The 21,192-nt window shown below is 43.5% G+C and overlaps 1 protein-coding gene across 2 annotated transcripts in view; it reads right to left on the reverse strand.

The window, feature by feature from the left end:
* DDX54 (DEAD-box helicase 54) overlaps window positions 1–21,192 on the reverse strand; it is a 33,865-nt gene that overhangs the window by 4,912 nt on the left and 7,761 nt on the right. For both annotated transcript variants that reach the window (XM_049866876.1, XM_049866875.1), the window contains exons 7-13: window positions 21,044–21,139; window positions 3,998–4,119; window positions 3,837–3,898; window positions 3,623–3,754; window positions 2,243–2,453; window positions 1,165–1,299; window positions 89–319 (exon numbers count right to left, since the gene is read on the reverse strand). In XM_049866876.1, coding sequence (XP_049722833.1) covers window positions 89–319; window positions 1,165–1,299; window positions 2,243–2,453; window positions 3,623–3,754; window positions 3,837–3,898; window positions 3,998–4,119; window positions 21,044–21,139 — 989 coding nt within the window. The remainder of the gene's footprint in view (window positions 1–88; window positions 320–1,164; window positions 1,300–2,242; window positions 2,454–3,622; window positions 3,755–3,836; window positions 3,899–3,997; window positions 4,120–21,043; window positions 21,140–21,192) is intronic.

Genomic DNA, 21,192 nt, shown 5'->3' on the forward strand with positions numbered 1-21,192 from the left:
GTGGGGGGGAGGTGTGAGGCCAGGGCTCGGTTCTGCAGGGCCCGCCCTCCGCCTCGCTACCCATCTGCCATCCCATGCAGGGACTCACTGAAGAGTGGGTGTAGGCCCAGCCCTGCAAGGTCCAGCGCCTTGGCCCTCTTGATGGACTCCGGTGAGGGTGCTGGCCTGGAGCGCACGTACTGCTGCTGGGCGTTGTCGGCCACGCGGCCCAGGCCCCGCAGCTCCAGCGATGCCACCAGCGTGCTCTGCAGGCTGCAGTCCTCGTCGTCTACCACGCTCTGCGGCACGCGGCCCAGCACGCCGTCCACGCGAGCCGCATCTGCCACCCACACAGCGCCCGTCAGAGGCCATCCAGCCCGGCTCCCCTGCCCACACCCCTGCCTTCCCTCCCGACCCTCTCCTGGTCCCCAATTCTCAGAGAAACAGTCACAAAATCGTGACCACGTAAGAAACCACCACTTATCAGGTTGGCTCCCACTGCCAGCACTGTGCTCAGCACTTGAAAGCATTAGACCAGGGGTCAGCAAACTACAGCTTGGAGACCAGCCGCCTGCTTCTGTAAATACACGCATCCATCTGTGTATTGTCTATGGCTGCTTTTACGCCACAACGGCAGAAACGAGTAGCTGCCCAAACCTAAAATATTATCTAGCTCTGTAAGAAAATGCGTGCAGGCTCCCACATTACATCATTCAATCTCCACAGCAACCCTATTTTTCAGATGAGAAAACTGAGGCTCTGAGAGGTTAAATTACTTCCCCAGGGTTATCAAATGACTTAGGGGCAGAGGCAGGCTCAACAATATCAAGAGCCCAATTATGGAGACTTACTACGTGCCCAACACCATGCTAAATAAATACATTATCTCCTTTTTCCCTCAAACCCATGAGGAAAGTGCCTCCTGTTCTTTTTTGTGTGGTGTTTGTCGTTCTAGCTTTTTATTATGGATAATAAGCAAAGACAAAAAGAATGGAGTATGAACTACCAATGTTTTGCCAGTCTTGCAAGGCAGCACTCTGATGATCCCATTTTAGAGATGAGGAAGCTGAGGCTCCTGTGCTCATACCTGCCCCCACCTTCTCTCAGGCCAGGATGGGGTAAGCTTCACCCCTGTCCCCAACATGAACTCTATGGGGGGCCCCAGCCGGGCCCCGCTCCACTCACCTGAAGGCTCCTCGTGGGGGCGGGCGAGGGTGAGGGCACGGCCCAGGAAGAGGTGCAGGTCCAGCAGGTAGGGGACCTCGTCCGGGGCCACCAAGGAGTAGGCTGTACCACTTCGGCCAGCCCGGGCCACACGACCTGTGGGGAAGAGATGATCAAACCAAGGAGCAGAAGAACCCCACCCTCAGCCACGAGTCCCCGTGCCAAACCCCGAGGGTGTGGGCCAGGGCAAGGCCCCCGCCTAGCTGAGCCACTGGTCCCATCTACAAAAGGGAAGGGGCCTGACAGTCACATGGCACTCTGGGAAGGCTGGCAAAACCACACATGAAGCACTGCTCCAGTCAGTATCCACAGACTTTAACATCCCCACTTCTGGGGATTTTCCCAGAAGGAATAATTGAGGATGCAAAGATTCAGCCACAGGATGCTGACTGCAGGGCTGACTTCCAGAGCCCCGAACGAGAGACGGCTTAAAAGCCCGCTGACTGAGGGCTGGTTATTTAGATTACAGCCATAAGCCAGAGCAGAAAGCAAGCCCACTGCTGTCCAGTCGATCCTGACTCACGGCAACCCTGCGTGTCAGAGCACAACTGCTCCACGGGGTTTTCTTTGGCTTACTCTTTACGGAAGGAGATCACCAAGGCTTTCTTCTGCGGGGCCACTAGGTGAGTTCACGCTGCCAACCTCAGGTTAGCAGTCAGGCACAAACTGTGCCACCCAGGGGCCTTCACTACTTTAAATGTTATTTAAAAGGCTGCAAAGGTACCTAAGGAAGCAACTAAGAGAACCAGCTTCAGGGAGAGGACTGTCAGGGAGGAGGGGACCTGGGGGGCCACATGGGCAAGGACCACAGCAGGAACGTGACAGATAAAGCCCAGGCCCGGTGAACCTACAAGAGGAAGAGTCTCCTTGTCAGAGCTGTGGAACTGCCTGTTAGCATCCTGCCTGGACTGCATCCCTCAGTCTCATTTCCTGCTCCCTGCCCTGCGCCTCAGTTTCCCCATCTGTCATGGCCAAGGTTGAGTCCCGTGCCCTTGGGTCCCTCCACAGATCCACGCCTGGTCCGGGCTCTGGCCCTTACCCACGCGGTGCAGGAAGAGCTTGCCCTTGGCGGGGAAGCTGTAGTTGATGACGTTGTCCAGCAGTGGGATGTCCAGGCCACGGGCCGCCAGGTCAGTCACGATGAGGGCAGAGCACTTGCCGTGCGTGAACTTGGCCAAGTTGATCTTACGGGCCGTCTGGTCTAGGGCGCTGTAGATGTGGGCACAGCTCACTCTCTGAGTCGTCAGCAGCTGCACGGAGTGGAGGTGGGAGGGAGGGCAGGAAGTGAGGGAGAGCCTTGGAGTGGGCCACAGCAGGGGGCGCCACACGCGGTGGACAAGACCATGGGCCTGGAGCCCGGCACCCTGGCTTTCAACCCCAGCTCTGCTGGATGACTCAGTGTCTTCGTCAGTACATTTACGTCACCTCCCTGCAGGGCTGTTTGAGTCCCTTAGGAAATCTAAAGGGGCCTCCTGGGGTACGAGGCTCATCTTGTACTGTCTCAGACTATATCACTAACAAGCTCTGTGACCTGTCAAAGCTACTTAACCCCTCTGTGCTTCCACTTCCTCATCTGTAGGTTGAGGGAAACAATGGTTCTTTCTCGGCAGCGTTGTTGTGAGATTAAGTGAGTTAATATACACACAGTGCTGAGGACAAGGCCTGGGACACAGGGGGCGCTGGGCAAGTGTCACCTAGTCCTTAAAAATGACTGCTTTGGTCTGACTGGTGGGCGGCCAGAGCTGCAGAGGAACCACCATTAAATATGCGCGAGTGACTGAAGCCCAGTGAGCTGGGCTGACCCAGCTGGGAGGCACCGACAGAAGGGCCCCAGCACACCTGGATCTAGGAGGGCTCTCACAGGTATATACCAGTTACCGTGGCACTGACTCCAATTCATAGCGACCTCATGTGTAACAGAGTAGAGCTGTGCTCCGGAGGGTTTCTGGTGGCTGATTTTTTATGTCTATCTCCAGGCTTTTCTTCTAGGTCTATAAGTATGAAAAACCCATCAAGTGGCTCTCTAAGGCCAGGGCACTTTACACGGCTTACTGCATGCAGCTTGTATCTCAACTCAAATAAGTAAAACATCAAACCTACAGGCAGGATGGCTGGGATGAACCCAAAAATAGAGGGGGCAGAGCGGGAATAATCAAGATTAGCAATGAGCTGATAATTGCTGTACCTAGATAACGGGTACTTGGAAATTCACTACACTAATTTCTGTACTTTAATATGTATTCGAAATATCTCATCATAAAGTTACAATAAAAAAAAAAAAATAGAGCCCAGGTCCATGTTGCAGTCTGATGCTGCCCTCTGGTGGCGGCATACTGAACTGCAGCCCCAAGCTCAAGAGCTGGCACTCCGCCCCACAGGCTCTCGTCCTGCCTGGGAACCAGGTCAGGATCCTGCTCACCTCTGAAAGGTACTCGGCGTGGTGCTTTGTGGCCACAAACACCACAGTCTGGTCCTGCGGCCGCACCACAGTGCGCAGCAGGTGGAGTAGCACAGCAGGCTTGGTATCCTCACGCACATGGAAGAAGGCAGTCTGTGGGGACAAAGGCCGTGTGGGTTGTTGGCTCATGGGTCCTGGCAGCAGGCCTGGGTAAGGGGGGCTGGGAGAGCCTCACCTTGAGCTGCTCGTTGAGTTTGGCATCCACATCCAGCCGGATGAGCGAGGGCTCCGTGAGGCCTGAGGTGAGCACAGAGGAGGGTCAGTGAGGGAGACAAGAGGAATGAGCCCCCCAGCCCCGACCCCTGCCAGGTCCCCATTCCCCTACCCCTGGCTTACCGGCCCGCGCAAACTCCACCAGCAGTTTGGGCAGTGTGGCAGAGAACAGCACTGTCTGGTGGCCCCCAGGGAGACGGTGAATGATTTCCTGCAGCTGCTCTGCGAACCCCATTTCAAAGAGCCTGCAGGGCAGGGGGCACGGGGAAGGACGGGGTCAGGAGAGGGGCTTCCACTCCCCTGCGTCCCAGCCTCGGCCATCCCTGTCCCACCACAATATCTGCCCAGGGGACTGGCGTGGGCCTCACATGTTTCTTTCCTTCAACTCACTTTCTCTTTATTTGACAACCTCATCCTAAGCAATAAAACCAGAAAAAAAGTTTGCTGTCAAGTCGACTCTGATTCACGGCTACCCCACTTGTGTCAGAGTAGAACTGTGCTCCATAGGGTTTTCAGTGGCTGATTTTTCTGAAGCAGATCGCCAGGCCTTGATTCTGAAGTGCCTCTGGGTGGACTCAAACCTCCAACTTTTTGGTTAGCAGCTGAGTGCGTTAACTGTTTGCACCACCCAGGAACTCCTCCTAAGCAATTATAACCTTGAAATCTTGAGTCTGCTACCTTAGTTATGTTTCCTACAAATTCGTATTAGGGTAAACAATAACAGCACTCACTCTGTGCCAGACACAGTTCTAAGTACAGGCAGTCCCTGGGTTATGAACACAGGACTTACGGACAACTCGTACTTAAGAATGGACTGCCATAAAGCCTAACACATTAAAAGTTTGAGTTAAATACCATGGTCCGTAATAACGAATGCACACACTACTTTGTGACGGTTATGAAAATACTGCGCAGTCCGAAGTGTTGAAGTGTTTTACATGCATAACCAACCAAAACCATACCCATTGCCATGGAGTTGATTCCGACTCATAGTGACCCTATAGGACAGAGTAAAACTGCTCCACAGAGTTTCCAAGGAGCAGCTGGTGGATTCGAATGGCCGACCTTTTAGTTAGCTGCCATAGCTCTTAACCACGATGCCACCAGGGTTTCCTTTATATGCATAGAAAGGTAAAATATAGAGAGGCGGACCGAGATGGTAGAGTAGTCAGATGCTTTTGGTGCTCCCTCTTACAACAAAGAACCGAAAAAACAAGTGAAATGATGATATATAAGACAAGCTAGGAGCCCTGAACATCAAAGCAAAGTTAGAAAACAGAATGAGCGGCAGAGGGAGGGAAAGAAAATTCACAAGCAGCAAGGTGTTGCCAGACCTGAATTGCCGGGAACTCTCAGGCACCATTCCCTGGAGCAACCGCAGCAGGGCTGGCGGTAGCATTTCAGACGCGGTTTCCTCAGGGAGAGACAGCAGGCCCCACAGCCTACTCACACCTCCAGAACCAGAGAAGAATGGTACTCCCAGCAAAAGCTAAGTACTTGCGTTTATTTTACCACACCCCGAGCCCCCAAACTGGCTTCAATTGCTGTCGATTTCCCCGGGCCTGAGATAGGTCCTGCTGCGCGCCCTGAGCCATTCTCCCGGCCTTGCAGAAGGAATAAATTCACAATTGGGGGAAAAGATAATCTGCCAGCTCCACTAAGCTGGAGAGATCAGGACAGAAGCAGCTCCTATCCAGGCACAAACAGTCCATGGACTTTGAATACCTTTCACCCCTGCATGGACCTGTGTGGGCCTGTTTCAGGAGAACAAGCCCTTGCTGGCAGACTGCAACAGTTTCAGCTATGTGGTATAGAGGTGGGTGTTCTGAGGTTTGACACCACTTTGCCTGTTAAACAGGGTCCTGACCTACCCACATCAGGAGCCAAAGGACTGGTGGCTCTACCCATGTCACCTAGCCACCTGAGACAGGGGTCCAAGGACAAGTGGCACCTCCCAGTTCTTACAACCAAAAGCGCTGGGTGCCCACAGTCCGACTGTAGAATCCACCCACCTGAGCACTCTGGGGAACAGGGACGTGCTTTCCTCACAGACACTCAGGGGATGGTTGTCAGCCCCCTGCCTTGTTGAGAGTGTGAGCCCCTGCTGCAATAAGATATCTGTACCTACACCAATCACCCCTGCCCCTCTAAGGCTGTAGGACAGAGCCTGTACCACACACTTGATGACCAACTACCTGGACACTTGAGCTGAATCCATACAACAAAACTAAACAGACTCCTAGGCTCATATGACTGGTAACAGCTACAGCCACCTGGTGACAGGATGTTAGAGCTTCAAAGGTGAAAATAATCAAGCTAGCTCACTCAAGCAACCCATTTGGACATATTAAGACAAAACAAAAGCTAGGATACAGTAAACAAACATAAAATAAACAATAACTTATAGATGACTTGGAAACAACGGTCAATATCAAATCACATAAAGAAGCAGACCATGATCACTTCAACAAGCTCCGAAAACAAAGAATCAAGGAATCTTCCAGATGAAGGTGTCTTCCTGGAATTACCACATGCAGAATACAAAAGATTAATATACAGAACTCTTCAAGACATCAGGAATAAGATCAGGTAAAACACAGAACAAGCCAAGGAACACACAGATAAAGTAGTTGAAGAAATTAAAAAGCTTATTCAAAGATATAATGACAAATTTAATAAGCTGCAAGAATCCACAGAGAGACAGCAATCAGAAATTCAGAAGATTAACAATAAAATTACAGAATTAGACAACTCAGTACAAAGTCAGAAGAGCAGAATTGAGGAAGTGGAAGGCAGAATTAGTAAGACTGAAGATAAAACACTTGGCACAAATATATTCGAAGAAAAGTCAGATATAAGAATTTAAAAAAATGAAGAAACCCTAAGAATCAAGCGGGACTCTACCAAGAGAAATAACCTACAAGTGACTGGAGTACCAGAACAGAGAGGGATAACAGAAAATACAGAGAGAACTGCTGAAGATTTATTGGCAGAAAACTTCCCTGATATCATGAAAGGTGAGAAGATATCTATCCAAGATGCTCATTGAATGCCACATAAAGTAGATCTCAAGAGGAAGTCACCAAGACATATTATAATCAAACTTACCAAAACTAAAGATAGGAGAATTTTAAGAGCAGCTAGGGATAAACGAAAAGTCAACTACAAAGGGGAGTCAATAAGAATAAACTTGGACTACTCGGCAGAAGCCATCCAGACAAGAAGGCAATTGGATGACTTATATGAAGCACTGAAGGAAAAAAATTGCCAGCCAAGAATCATGTATACAGCAAAACTATCTCTCAAATATGAAGGCAAAATTAGGACATTTCCAGATAAACAGAAGTTTAGGGAATTCATAAAAACCAAACCAAAACTACAAGAACTACGAAAGGGAATTCTCTGGTTAGAAAATCAACAACATCAGATATCAACCCAAGACTAGAACACAGGACAGAGGAACCAGATGTGAACCCAAATAGGGAAATCAAAAAAATAGATCAAGATTAAAAAATGCTCAAAATAGGGAAACAGCCAATCATTACGTAAAAGTCAACACTAAAACAATAATGAGGGACTAAGAAATGTAGTCATAGGTCTTTCATATGGAGAGGAAGGCAAGGCAATATAAAGAAATAAAAGTTAGGTTTAAACTTAGAAAAATAGAGGGAAATATTAAGGTAACCACAAGGGAGACTAACAATCCTATTCATCAAAATAAAATACAAGAGGAAGGCGGGGCCAAGATGGCTGACTAAGGTAGCAGCTACCTCGGATCCCTCTTGCAACAAAGACTCGGAGATACAAGTGAATCGATCACATACATGACGATCTACGAACCCTAACCATCAAACACAGATCTAAAGAGTTGACCTGAGTGACAGAGACTGAGAACGAACAAACACGGGTAAGCAGCGACTGTTTTTGGCGCCTGGAGCCAGCGTTCCAGTCAGGAAACCTTGGCGCCGGGCTTTGGACTGGGCGCAGGGGAGCTGAGCACGGCATCCTGAGACAGCGCAAACACGGGGCGCAGCCCTAGCCTCCAGAAGTGACCTCAGGGGAAGCCCAGCCAGTGCACGCAGGCAGAGCAGCGACGCGGCTGACAGGAGAAGTCACCGGGAGGCAGCAACTGGTTTTGGAGCCTAGAGTGTGGCGTCCCAGCTGGGGAACCTTGGCACTGGGCTTTGGACTGGGAGAGGAGGAACTGACCATGGCTTCTGAGACAGTGCAAGCACGGGACACCGGCCTGACCCTCGGGGGCAATCTCTACCCAGCCAGCGCACGCAGTCAACGCGCCTCTCGGAAATCTCAGATAAAACAGTCATCCCAAGCAAGATAAGTAACTTTGTCTATATTCCGGGGTGCTACTCTCTATTTTTTACTCTCTATTTATCTCAACCCTCCCCTCCCCTTCCCAGGCAGCTTCATTAACATTGGAATTTTCCGAGCCAGAGAGTGAAGTACACTGCAGTTTTTTGTTTTTGTCTTTTCCTAACCCATTCTCCTGGCCCAAGAGAAGCAGCTACAAAAAACCCAGGGACCTAAAATCCTTCCCTAATTGGACTAAAAACACAGAACCAGCTCCAGCCAAGCATATGTGATCCACAGTCTTGGGCTTTCATCCCTACAGGGAACAAGGTGGCTATTATAATGCAAAGGCAATTCTGATAGGGATCTGACTGTAATTGTTTTAGCAGATTACTGGAAAGACAAGTTTCCCAGGTCCGATATCTCTGAGTATTCAACAGAGCCCTCACTGACCCACAACAGGGAACTGAGGGCTGAAGCTCCCCCCAGACCACCTAGCCTCCTGCCTTAGGGGTCTAAGGAGGGTGACACCTACCAATCTGGAGAGTACTTGCATTGGGGGCCTAAGGTACAGCTGCAGAGCCCGCCCACCAAAGTGCTTTAGGAATAGAGACACACCTACCACACTGGCACTTGGGGGAAGACTGTCAGCATCCTGCCCCTCCCTGGAGTGTGAAACCCTGCTGCTACTACAATCTGGTGCACACAACTATCACCACTACTTCTCTAGGTGGACAGGTGACAGTCTGCACCACACACTTGGTGACCCAAAATCAGATTCTACTCAAGGATAGTGAATGGTCTCTTAGGCATATATATCTGGTAATAGCCCACACCAGCTGGTAATAGGACATAAGTGATTCAAGGGCTACAACAATCAAGACAGCGCAGTCTAGTAGCCCATCTACGTATATAGAAAGAAAACAAGATAAGACTCGGTGAGCAAATATAGAATAAATCACTACAATATCTTAGAGATGGCTCGGAGACAGCAATCGATATCAAACCACATAAAGAAGCAGACCATGATTGCTTCTACAACTCCCCAAAATAAGAATCAAAATCTTTCCCAAATGAAGATACAATTCTGGAATTGCCAGATGCAGAATATAAAAAACTAATTTACAGAATGCTTCAAGACACCAGGGATGACCTCAGAAATGAAATAAGGCAATCTACAGAAAAAGCCAAGAACACACTGATAAAGCAGTTGAAGAACTCAAAAAGATTATTCAAGAACATAGTGGAAAAATTAATAAGCTGCAAGAATCCATAGAGAGACAGCATTCAGAAATCCAAAAGATTAACAGTAAAATTACAGAATTAGACAACTCAATAGGAAGTCAGAGGACCAGACTCGAGCAATTGGAATGCAAGGTGGGGGATCTGGAGAACAAGGGAATTGACACCAATATAGCTGAAAAAAAAGTCAGATAAAAGAATTTTAAAAAATGAAGAAACCCTAAGAATCATGTGGGACTCTATCAAGAAGAATAACTTGTGTGTGATTGGAGTCCCAGAACAGGGAGGGATAACAGAAAATACAGAGAGAATAGTTGAAGATCTGTTGGCAGAAAACTTCCTTGACATCATGAAAGACAAAAGGATATTTATCCAAGATGCTCATTGAACCCCATTTAAGACTGATCCAAAAAGAAAATCACCAAGACATATTATCATCAAACTTGCCAAAACCAAAGATAAAGAGAAAATTTTAAAAGCAGCCAGGGATAAAAGAAAGGTCTCCTACAAAGGAGAATCAATAAGTTCAGACTACTCAGCAGAAACCATGTAGTCAAGAAGGCAATGGGATGACATATATAGAGCACTGAAGGAGAAAAACTGCCAGCCAAGGATCATATATCCAGCAAAACTCTCTCTCAAATATGAAGGCAAAATTAAAACATTTACAGATAAACACAAGCTTAGAGAATTTGCAAAAACCAAACCAAAGCTACAAGAAATACTAAAGGAAATTGTTTGGTCAGAAAACCAATAATATCAGATACCAGCACATCACAAAGTCACAGAACAAAACATCCTGATATCAACTCAAATAGGGAAATCACAAAAACAAATTAAGATTAATTTTAAAAAGAAAAAAACGCTCAAAACGGAATCATTGAAGTCAATACATAAAAGATCACAATAATCAAAAAGAGGGACTAAATACAGGTGGCATAGAACTGCCATATGGAGAGGGAAACAAGGCGATATAGGACACTACAAGTTAGGTTTTTACTTAGAAAAATAGAGGAAAATATTAAGGTAACCACAAAGAGGTATAACAACTCCATAACTCAAAATAAAAACCAAGAAAAACATAACGACTCGTCAAACAAAGTCAAATAGTATGAAAATGAGGAACATACAATTTACAAAGAAAAATGTCTCAGCACAAAAAAGTAAGTGGAAAAATGAAACTGTCAACAACACAAATAAAAAGGCATCAAAATGACAGCACTAAACACATACTTATCTATAATTACGCTGAATGTAAACGGACTAAATGCACCAATAAAGAGACAGAGAGTCTCAGACTGGATAAAGAAACATGATCCGTCTATATGCTGCCTACGAGAGACACACCTTAGACTTAGAGACACAAACAAACTAAAACTCAAAGGATGGAAAAAAATGTATCAAGCAAACAACAAGCAAAAAAGAGCAAGAGTAGCAATATTAATTTCTGACAAAATAGACTTTAAAGTTAAATCCACCACAAAGGATAAAGAAGGACACTACATAATGATTAAAGGGACAATTGATCAGGAAGATATAACCATATTAAATATTTATGCACCCAATGACAGGGCTGCAACATACATAAAACAAACTTTAACAGAACTGAAAAGTGAGATAGACACCTCCACAATTATAGTAGGAGGCTTCAACACACCACTTTCGGAGAAGGACAGGACTTCCAGTTAGAAGCTCAATAGAGACATGGAATACCTAGTTGCTACGATCAACCAACTTGACCTCATAGACATATACAGAATACTCCACCCAACTGCTGCAAAGTATACTTTTTTTTCTAGCGCACATGGAACATTCTCTAGTATAGACCACATATTAGGTCATAAAACAAACCTTTGCAGAATCCAAAACATCGAAATATTACAAAGCATCTTCTCAGACCACAAGGCCATAAAAGTGGAAATCAATAACAGAAAAATTAGGGAAAAGAAATCAAATACTTGGAAACTGAACAATACCCTGCTGAAAAAAGACTGGGTTATAGAAGACATTAAGGAGGGAATAAAGAAATTCATAGAATGCAACGAGAATGAAAACACTTCCTATCAAAACCTCTGGGACACAGCAAAAGCAGTGTTCAGAGGTCAATTTATATTGATAAACGCACACATACAAAAAGAAGAAAGAGCCAGAATCAGAGAACTGTCCCTACAACTTCAACAAATAAAAAGTGAGCAACAAAACAATCCATCAGGCACCAGAAGAAAACAAATAATAAAAATCAGAGCTGAACTAAATGAATTAGAGAACAGAAAAACAACTGAAAGAATTAACAAAGCCAAAAGCTGGTTCTTTGAAAAAATTAACAAAATTGACAAACCATTGGCCAGACTGACTAAAGAAATACAGGAAAGGAAACAAATAACCCGAATAAGAAACGAGATGGGCCACATCACAACAGACCCAACTGAAATTAAAAGAATCATATCAGATTATTACGAAAAATTATACTCTAACAAGTTTGAAAACCTAGAAGAAATGGTTGAATTCCTAGAAAAACACTACCTACCTAAACACAATCAGAAGTAGAACAACTAAATAGACCCGTAACAAAAAAAGAGATTGAAACGGTAAGCAAAAAACTCCCAACCAAAAAAAGCCCTGGCCCGGACGGCTTTACTGCAGAGTTCTACCCAACTTTCAGAGAAGAGTTAACACCACTACTACTAAAGGTACTTCAAAGCATAGAAAATGACGGAATACCACCTAACTCATTCTATGAAGCCACCACATCCCTGATACCAAAACCAGGTAAAGACATCACAAAAAAAGAAAATTACAGACCTATATCCCTCATGAACATAGATGCAAAAATCCTCAACAAAATTCTAGCCAATAGAATTCAACAACATATCAAAAAAATAATCCACCACGACCAAGTGGGATTTATACCAGGTATGCAAGGCTGGTTTAATATTAGAAAAACCATTAATGTAATCCACCATATAAATAAAACCACATGATCTTATCAATTGATGCAGAAAAGGCATCTGACAAAGTCCAACACCCATTTATGATAAAAACTCTCAGCAAAATAGGAATTGAAGGAAAATTCCTCAACATAATAAAGGGCATTTTTTTTTTTTTTTTTTTTAATGCAAAGCCAACAGCAACATCACTCTAAATGGAGAGAGCCTGAAAGCATTTCCCTTGAGAACGGGAACCAGACAAGGATGCCCTTTATCACTGCTCTTATTCAACATTGTGCTAGAGGTCCTAGCCAGAGCAATTAGGCTAGACAAAGAAATAAAGGGCATCCGGATTGGCAAGGAGGAAGTAAAATTATCTCTATTTGCAGATGACATGATCTTATACACAAAAAACCCTAAGGAATCCTCCAGAAAACTACTGAAACTAATAGAAGAGTTTGGCAGAGTCTCAGGTTACAAGATAAACATACAAAAATCACTTGGATTCCTCTACATCAACAAAAAGAACATCGAAGAGGAAATCACCAAATCAATACCATTCACAGTAGCCCCCAAGAAGATAAAATACTTAGGAATAAATCTTACCAAAGATGTAAAAAACCTTTACAAAGAAAACTACAAAGTACTAGTGCAAGAAACTAAAAAGGACCTACATAAGTGGAAAAACATACCTTGCTCATGGATAGGAAGACTTAACATAGTGAAAATGTCTATTCTACCAAAAGCCATCTATACATACAATACACTTCCGATCCAAATTCCAATGACATTTTTCAATCACCAACTTCGTATGGAAGAGAAAGAAGCCCCGGATAAGTAAACCATTACTGAAAAAGAAGAAAGTGGGAGGCCTCACTCTACTTGATTTTAGAACATATTATACACCCACAGTAGTCAAAACAGCCTGGTACTGGTACAACAACAGGCACACAGACCGATGGAACAGAATTGAGAACCCAGATACAAATCCATCCACATAAGAGCAGCTGATAGTTGACAAAGGTCCAGTGACAGTTAATTAGGGAAAAGATAGTCTTTTTAACAAATGGTGCTGGCATAACTGGATATCCATTTGCAAAAAAATTAAACAGGACCCATACCTCACACCATGCACAAAAACTAACTCCAAGTGGATCAAAGACCTAAACATAACGACTAAAATGATAAAGATCATGGAAGAAAAAATAGGGACAATGTTAGGAGCCCTAATACAAGGCATAAACAGAACATAAAACATTACCAAAAATGATAAAGAGAAACCAGATAACTGGGAGCTCCTAAAAATCAAACACCTATGCTCATCTAAAGACTTCACCAAAAGAGCAAAAAGACTACCTACCGATTGGGAAAGAATTTTCAGCTATGACATCTCCAACCAGCGCCTGTTCTCTAAAATCTATATGATTCTGTTAAAACTCAACCACAAAAAGACAAACAACCCAATCAAGAAGTGGGCAAAAGATATGTACAGGCACTTCACTAAAGAAGATATTCAGGCAGCTAACAGATACATGAGAAAATGCTCTCGATCATTAGCCATTAGAGAAACGCAAATTAAAACTACAATGAGATTCCATCTCACTCCAACACGGCTGGCATTAATCCAAAAAACACAAAATAATAAATGTCGGAGAGGCTGCGGAGAGATTGGAACTCTTATACACTGCTGGTGGGAATGTAAAATGGTACAACCACTCTGGAAATCGATTTGGCGTTTTCTTAAAAAGTTAGAAATAGAACTACCATACAACCCAGAAATCCCACTCCTCGGAATATATCCTAGAGAAATAAGAGCCTTTACACGAACAGATATATGCACACCCATGTTTATTGCAGCTCTGTTTACAATAGCAAAAAGCTGGAAGCAACCAAGGTGTCCATCAACGGATGAATGGTTAAATAAATTGTGGTATGTACACACGATGGAATACTATGCATCAATAAAGAACAGTGACGAATCTGTGAAACATTTCATAACATGGAGGAACCTGGAAGGCATTATGCTGAGTGAAATTAGTCAGAGGCAAAAGGACAAATATTGTGTAAGACCACTATTACAGGAACTTGAAAAATAGTATAAAGTGAGAAGAACACATACTTTTGTGGTTACAGGGCGGGGGAGGGAGGGAGGGTGGGAGAGGGTTTTTTACTGATTAGTTAGTAGGTAAGAACTACTTTAGGTGAACGGAAGGACAATACGCAATACACGGAAGGTCAGCTCAACTGGACTGGACCAAAAGCAAAGAAGTTTCTGGGATAAAATGAATGCTTCGAAGGTCAGCGGAGCAAGGGCGGGGGTTTGGGGACAATGGCTTAAGGGGACTTCTAAGTCAATTGGCAAAATAATTCTATCATGAAAACATTCTGCATCCCACTTTGAACCGTGGCGTCTGGGGTCTTAAATGCTAACAAGCGGCCATCTAAGATGCATCAATTGGTCTCAACCCACCTGGATCAAAGGAGAATGAAGAACACCAAGGTCACACGATAACTATGAGCCCAAGAGACAGAAAGGGCCACAGGAACCACAGACTTACATCATCCTGAGACCAAAAGAACTAGATGGTGCCCGGCCACCACCGATGACTGCCCTGACAGGGAGCACAACAGAGAACCCCTGAGGGAGCAGGAGAACAGTGGGATGCAGACCCCAAATTCTCATAAAAAGACCAGACTTAATGGTCTGACTGAGACTAGAAGAATCCCGGCGGTCATGGTCCCCAAACCTTGTTGGCCCAGGACAGGAACCATTCCCGAAGACAACTCATCAGACATGGAGGGGACTGGACAATGGGTTGGAGAGAGATGCTGACGAAGAGTGAGCTACTTGTATCTGGTGGACACTTGAGACTGTGTTGGCATCTCCTGTCTGGAGGGGAGATAGGAGGGTAGAGAGGGTTAGAAAATGGCAAAGTCGTCATGAAAGGAGAGACTGGAAGGAGGGAGCGGGCTGACTCATGAGGGGGAGAGTAAGTGGGAGTATGGAGTAAGGTGTATATAAGCTTATATATGACCGACTGACTTGATTTGTAAACTTTCACTTAAAGCACAATAAAAATTATTAAAAATAAATAAATAAATACAAGAAAAAAATAAAGACTCAGCAAAAACAAAATCAACAACAATGAATAAGAGGAAAAGACAATACATAAACTTCTCATTACAAAAAAATTAAGTGGGAAAAGAAACAACACACTAAAAGAGACATCAAAATGACAGCGCTAAACTCATACCTATCCAAAATTACGCTGAATGTAAATAGACTAAATGCACCAATAAAGACAGAGTGGCAGAACGGACAAAAAACCATGATCCACCTGTATGCTGCCTACAAGAGACACACCTTAGACTTAGAACACAAACAAACTAAAACCCAAAGGATGGAAAAAAATATATCAAGCAAACAACAATTGAATAAGAGCAGGAGTAGCAATATTAATTTCTGACAAAATAGACTTTAAAATTAAATCCACCACAACGGATAAGGAAGGGCACTATATAATGATTAAAGGGACAATACACCAGGACGATATAACCATATTAAATATTTATGCACCCAATGACAGGGCTTCAAGATACATAAAGCAAACTCTCACAGCATTGAAAAGTGAGACAGACAGCTCCACAATAATAGTAGGAGACTTCAACACATCACTTTCAGTGAAGAACAGCACATCCAGAAAGAAGCTCAATAAAGACATTGAAGATCTAAATGTCACAATCAACCAACTTGACCTCATAGACATATACAGAACACTCCACCCAAAAGCAGCAAAATGTACTTTCTTTTCTAGTGCACATGGAACATTCTCTAGAATAGACCATATATTAGGTCATAAAGCATGCCTTAGCAGAATCCAAAACATCGAAATATTACAAAGCATCTTCTCTGACCATAGGCCATAAAAGTAGAAATAAGTAACAGAAAAAGCAGGGAAAAGAAATCAAACACTTGGAAACTGAGCAACACCCTGCTCAAAAACGACTGGGCTATGGAAGATATTAAGGATGGAATAAAGAAATTCATAGAATCCAATGAGAATGAAGACACTTTCTATCAAAACCCTTGGGACAGCGAAAGCTGTGCTCAGAGGTCAATTTGTATCAATAAATGCACACATACAAAAAGAAGGGCCAAAATCAAAGAATTATCCCTACAACTTGAACAAATAGAGAGCAACACAAGAAACCCTCAGATGCCAGAAGAAGGCAAATAATAAAAGTTAGAGCAGAATTAAATAGAGAACAGAAAAGCAACTGAAAGAGTTAACAAGACCAAAAGCTGGTTCTTTGAAAAAACTGACAAAATTGATAAACCACTGGTCAAACTGACAAAAGAAAAACAGGAGAGGAAGCAAATAACCCGGATAAGGGATGAGATGGGCGATATTACAACAGACCCAACTGAAATTAAAAGAATCATATCAGATTACTACAAAGAATTGTACTCTAACAAATTTGAAAACCTAGAAGAAATGGATGCATTTCTAGAAACACACTACCTACCCAAACTAACACAAAGAGAGGTAGAACAACTAAATAAACCCATAACAAAAGAAAAGATTGAAAAAGTAATTAAAAAACTCCCAAAGAAAAAAAGCCCTGGCCCGGACAGCTTCACTGCAGAGTTCTACCAAACTTTCAAAGAAGAATTAACACCACCACTACTAAAGGTATTTCAGAGCGTAGAAAAGGATGAATACTCCCAAACTCATTCTATGAAGCCAGCATATCCCTGATACCAAAACCACGTAAAGACAGCACACAGACAAGAAAATTACAGACCTATATCCCTTATGAACTTAGATGCAAAAATCCTCAACAAAATTCTAGCCTACAGAATTGGACAACATATCAAAAAAATAATTCCCCATGACCATGTGGGATTCATGTCAGGTATGCAGGGATGATTCAACATCAGATAAACAATGTAATCCATCATATAAATAAAACAAAAGACAAGAACCACATGATCTTATCAATTCAAAAAAGGCATGTGACAAAGTTCAACACCCATTCATGATAAAAACTCTCAGCAAATAGGAATAGAAGGAATTTTCCTCAAAATAATAAAGGGCATTTATACAAAGCCAACAGCCCAACATCATCCTAAATGGAGAGAGTCTGAAAGCATTCCCCTTGAGAACGGGAACCAGACAAGGATGCGCTTTATCACCACTCTATATTCAACAATGTGCTGGAGGTGCTAGCCAGAGCAACTAGGCTAGATAAAGAAATAAACGGCATCCAGATTGGTAAGGAAGAAATAAAAAGTATCTTTATTTACAGATGACATTATCTTATACACAGAAAACCCTAAAGAATCCTTAAGTAACTACTGAAACTAATAGTTCAGCAGAATATCAGGATACAAGATAAACACACAAAAATCAGTTGGATTCCTCTATGTCAACAAAAAGAACATCAAAGAGGAAATCACCAAGTCAATACCATTTACAGTAGCCCCCAAGAAGATAAAATACTTAGGAATAAATCTTACCAGAAACATAAACCAAAAACCAAACCCACTGCCCTCGAGTTGATTCCGACTCATAGCGACCCTATAGGACAGAGTAGAACTGCCCCATAGGGTTTTCCAAGGAGTGCCTGATGGATTTGAACTGCTGACCTCTTGGTTAGCAGCCATAGCACTGAACCACTACGCCACCGGGGTTTCCAGAAACATGAGAGACCTATACAAATAAAACTACAAGACACTACTGCTAGAAACAAAAAGAGACCTACGTAATTGGAAAAACACCTTGCACATAGATAGGAAGACTCAACATTGTAAAAATGTCTATTCTACCAAAAGTGATGTATAGGTACAATGCAATTCCGATCCAAATTCCAACAACATTTTTTAATGAGATGGAGAAGCAAATCACCAACTTCATATGGAAGGGAAAGAGGCCCTGGAGAAGTAAAGCATTACTGAAAAAGAAGAACAAAGTGGGAGGCCTCACACTACCTAATTTTAAAGAAACTATTATACTGCCACAGTAGTCAAAACAGCCTGGTATTGGTACAACAACACATACATAGACCAATGGAACAGAATTGAGAATCCAGACATAAATCTATCCACATATGAGCAGCTGATATTTGACAAAGGCCCAAAGTCAGTTAAATGGGGAAAAGACAGTCTTTTTAACAAATGGTGCTAGCATAACTGGATATCCATCTGCGAATAAATGAAACAAGGCCCATACCTCACACCATGCACAAAAATTAACTCAAAATGGATCACAGAGCCAAATATAAAATCTATAACAATAAAGATCATGGAAGAAAAAATAGGTACAATGCTAAGAGCCCTAATACATGGCATAAACAGTATACAAAACATTACTAACAACGCACAAATATCAGAAGAGAAACTAGATAACTGGGAGCTCCTAAAAATCAAACACCTACGCTCATCCAAAGACTTCACTAAAAGAGAAAAAAGGTTACCTACAGACTGGGAAAAGTTTTTAGCTATGACACTTCCAATCGGCGTCTGATCTCTAAAATCTACACGATACTGCAAAAACTTAACTACGAAAAGACAAATAACCCAATTAAAAAATGGGCAAAGGATATGAACAGGCACTTCACTAAGAAGACATTCAGGTGTTCATGATCATTAGCCATTAGAGAAATGCAAATCAAAACTACAGTGAGATTCCATCTCACTCCAACAAGGCTGGCATTAATCCAAAAAAACACAAAATAATAAATGTTGGAGAGGTTGCAGAGAGACGGGAACACTTACACACTGCTGGTTGGGGAGGTCAAATGGTACGGCCACTTTGGAAATCGATTTGGTGTTTCCTTAAAAAACTCGAAATAGAACTACCATACGATCCAGCAATCCCACTCCTTGGAACATATCCTAGAGAAATAACAGCTTTTACACGAACAAATATATGCACACCCATGTTCACTGCAGCACTGTTTACAATGGCAAAAAGATGGAAGAAACCAAGATGCCCATCAAGAGATGAATAAATAAATTATGGTATATTCACGCAATGGAATACTATGCATCGATAAAGAACAATAATGAATCTGTGAAACATTTCATAACATGGAAGAATCTGGAAGGCATTATGCTGAGTGAAATTAGTTTTCAAAAGGACAAATACTGTATGAGAGCACTATTATAAGAACTCGAGAAATAGTTTAAACAGAGAAGAAAATATTCTTAACGGTTATGAGTATGCAGGGAGGGAGAGAGAGGGGTATTCACTCATTAGATAGTAGACAAGAAGTATTTTAGGTGAAGGGAAAGACGACATACAATACAGGAGAGGTCAGCACAACTGGACTAAACCAAAAGTAAAGAAGTTTCCTGAATAAAAACTGAACACTCTGAAGGCCAGCGTAGCAGGGGCAGAGATTGCGTTTCAGGGGACATCTAGGTCAACTGGCATAATAAAATCTATTAAGAAAACATTCTGCATCCCACTTTGGACAATGGCATCTGGGGTCTTAAACACTAGCAAGCAGCCATCTAAGATGCATGAATTGGTCTCAACCCACCTGGAGCAAAGAAGAATGAAGAACACCAAAGACACAAGGTAATCATGAGCCCAAGAGACAGAAAGGGCCACATAAACTAGAGACTATATCAGCCTGAGACCAGAAGAACTAGGTGGTGCCCAGCTATAACCGAGGACTGCCCTGATAGGAAACACAACAGAGAACCCCTGAGGGAGCAGCAGAGCAGTGGGATGCAGACTTCAAAGTCTCGTAAAAAGACTAGACTTAATGGTCTGACTGAGATTAGAAGAACCACAGAGGTCATAGTCCCCAGACCTTCTGTTAGCCCAAGACAGGAACCATTCCCAAACTGAACTCTTCAGACAGGGATTAGACTGGACTATAGGAGAGAAAATGATACTGGTAAGGAGTGAACTTCTTGGATCATGTAGACACATGAGACTATGTGGGCAGCTCCTGTCTGGAGGGGAGATGAGAAGGCAAAGAGGGTCAGAAGCTGGCTGAATGGGCATGGAAATAAGAGGGTGGAGAGGAGTTTGTGGTCTCATTAGGGAGAAAGCAACTAGGAGTATATAGGAATGTGCATATAAATATTTGTATGAGACTGACTCGATCTGCAAATTTTCACTTAGAGTACAAAATTAAAAAAAAAAAAGTAAAATATATCCTGTATACGAAGACAAACATTTGACTAACTGACGCTAACTAAGAACCGTATGTACCTGTTCCAACTTACCTACAAATTCGACTTAATTACAGAGTTAGGAATGGATCTCATTCATAACCCGGGGACTTCCTGTCCTTTACACTCATGAGTTCATTTAACCCTCACAACCAGCCTATGAGGTACAAGCTATCTTGTCCCCATTTTACAGCTGAGGCAACCAAGGCCCAGAGATCTTCAGTGATTGGGGCCCATGTTCACAGAGCTGGGAAGTAGCAGGGCTGGGATCTGATCTCGCACCTCTTTGGCTCCAGAGTCTGGGCTCTTAGCTTTGTGCTATTTTTATCACTTAAAAATCACGTGATTGCAATTTTATTATTCTTTTTGATACTCCTACAGCCTTGCCCTCACAGGTCCCTTCCGGCAGAGCTGCTTCCTCCTGCCCAACGCTGCCCCCTCTGTTTTCCCAGCTTTGGAACCAACACTGACAGGAGCACACAGGTGTACCCGCAGCCTTACCTGTCTGCCTCGTCAAATACCACGTACTCCATGCTCTGCAGCTTCAGGCTCATCTCCACAGCCACATGCACCAGCCGTCCAGGGGTAGCAATGATTCTGGAAGGGGGAACACAGACCAGGTCACCCCAGGACCAGGGCCACCACCCCCA

Source organism: Elephas maximus, chromosome 22, assembly GCF_024166365.1.
Source record: "Elephas maximus indicus isolate mEleMax1 chromosome 22, mEleMax1 primary haplotype, whole genome shotgun sequence".
Classification (NCBI taxonomy): Eukaryota; Metazoa; Chordata; class Mammalia; order Proboscidea; family Elephantidae; genus Elephas; species Elephas maximus.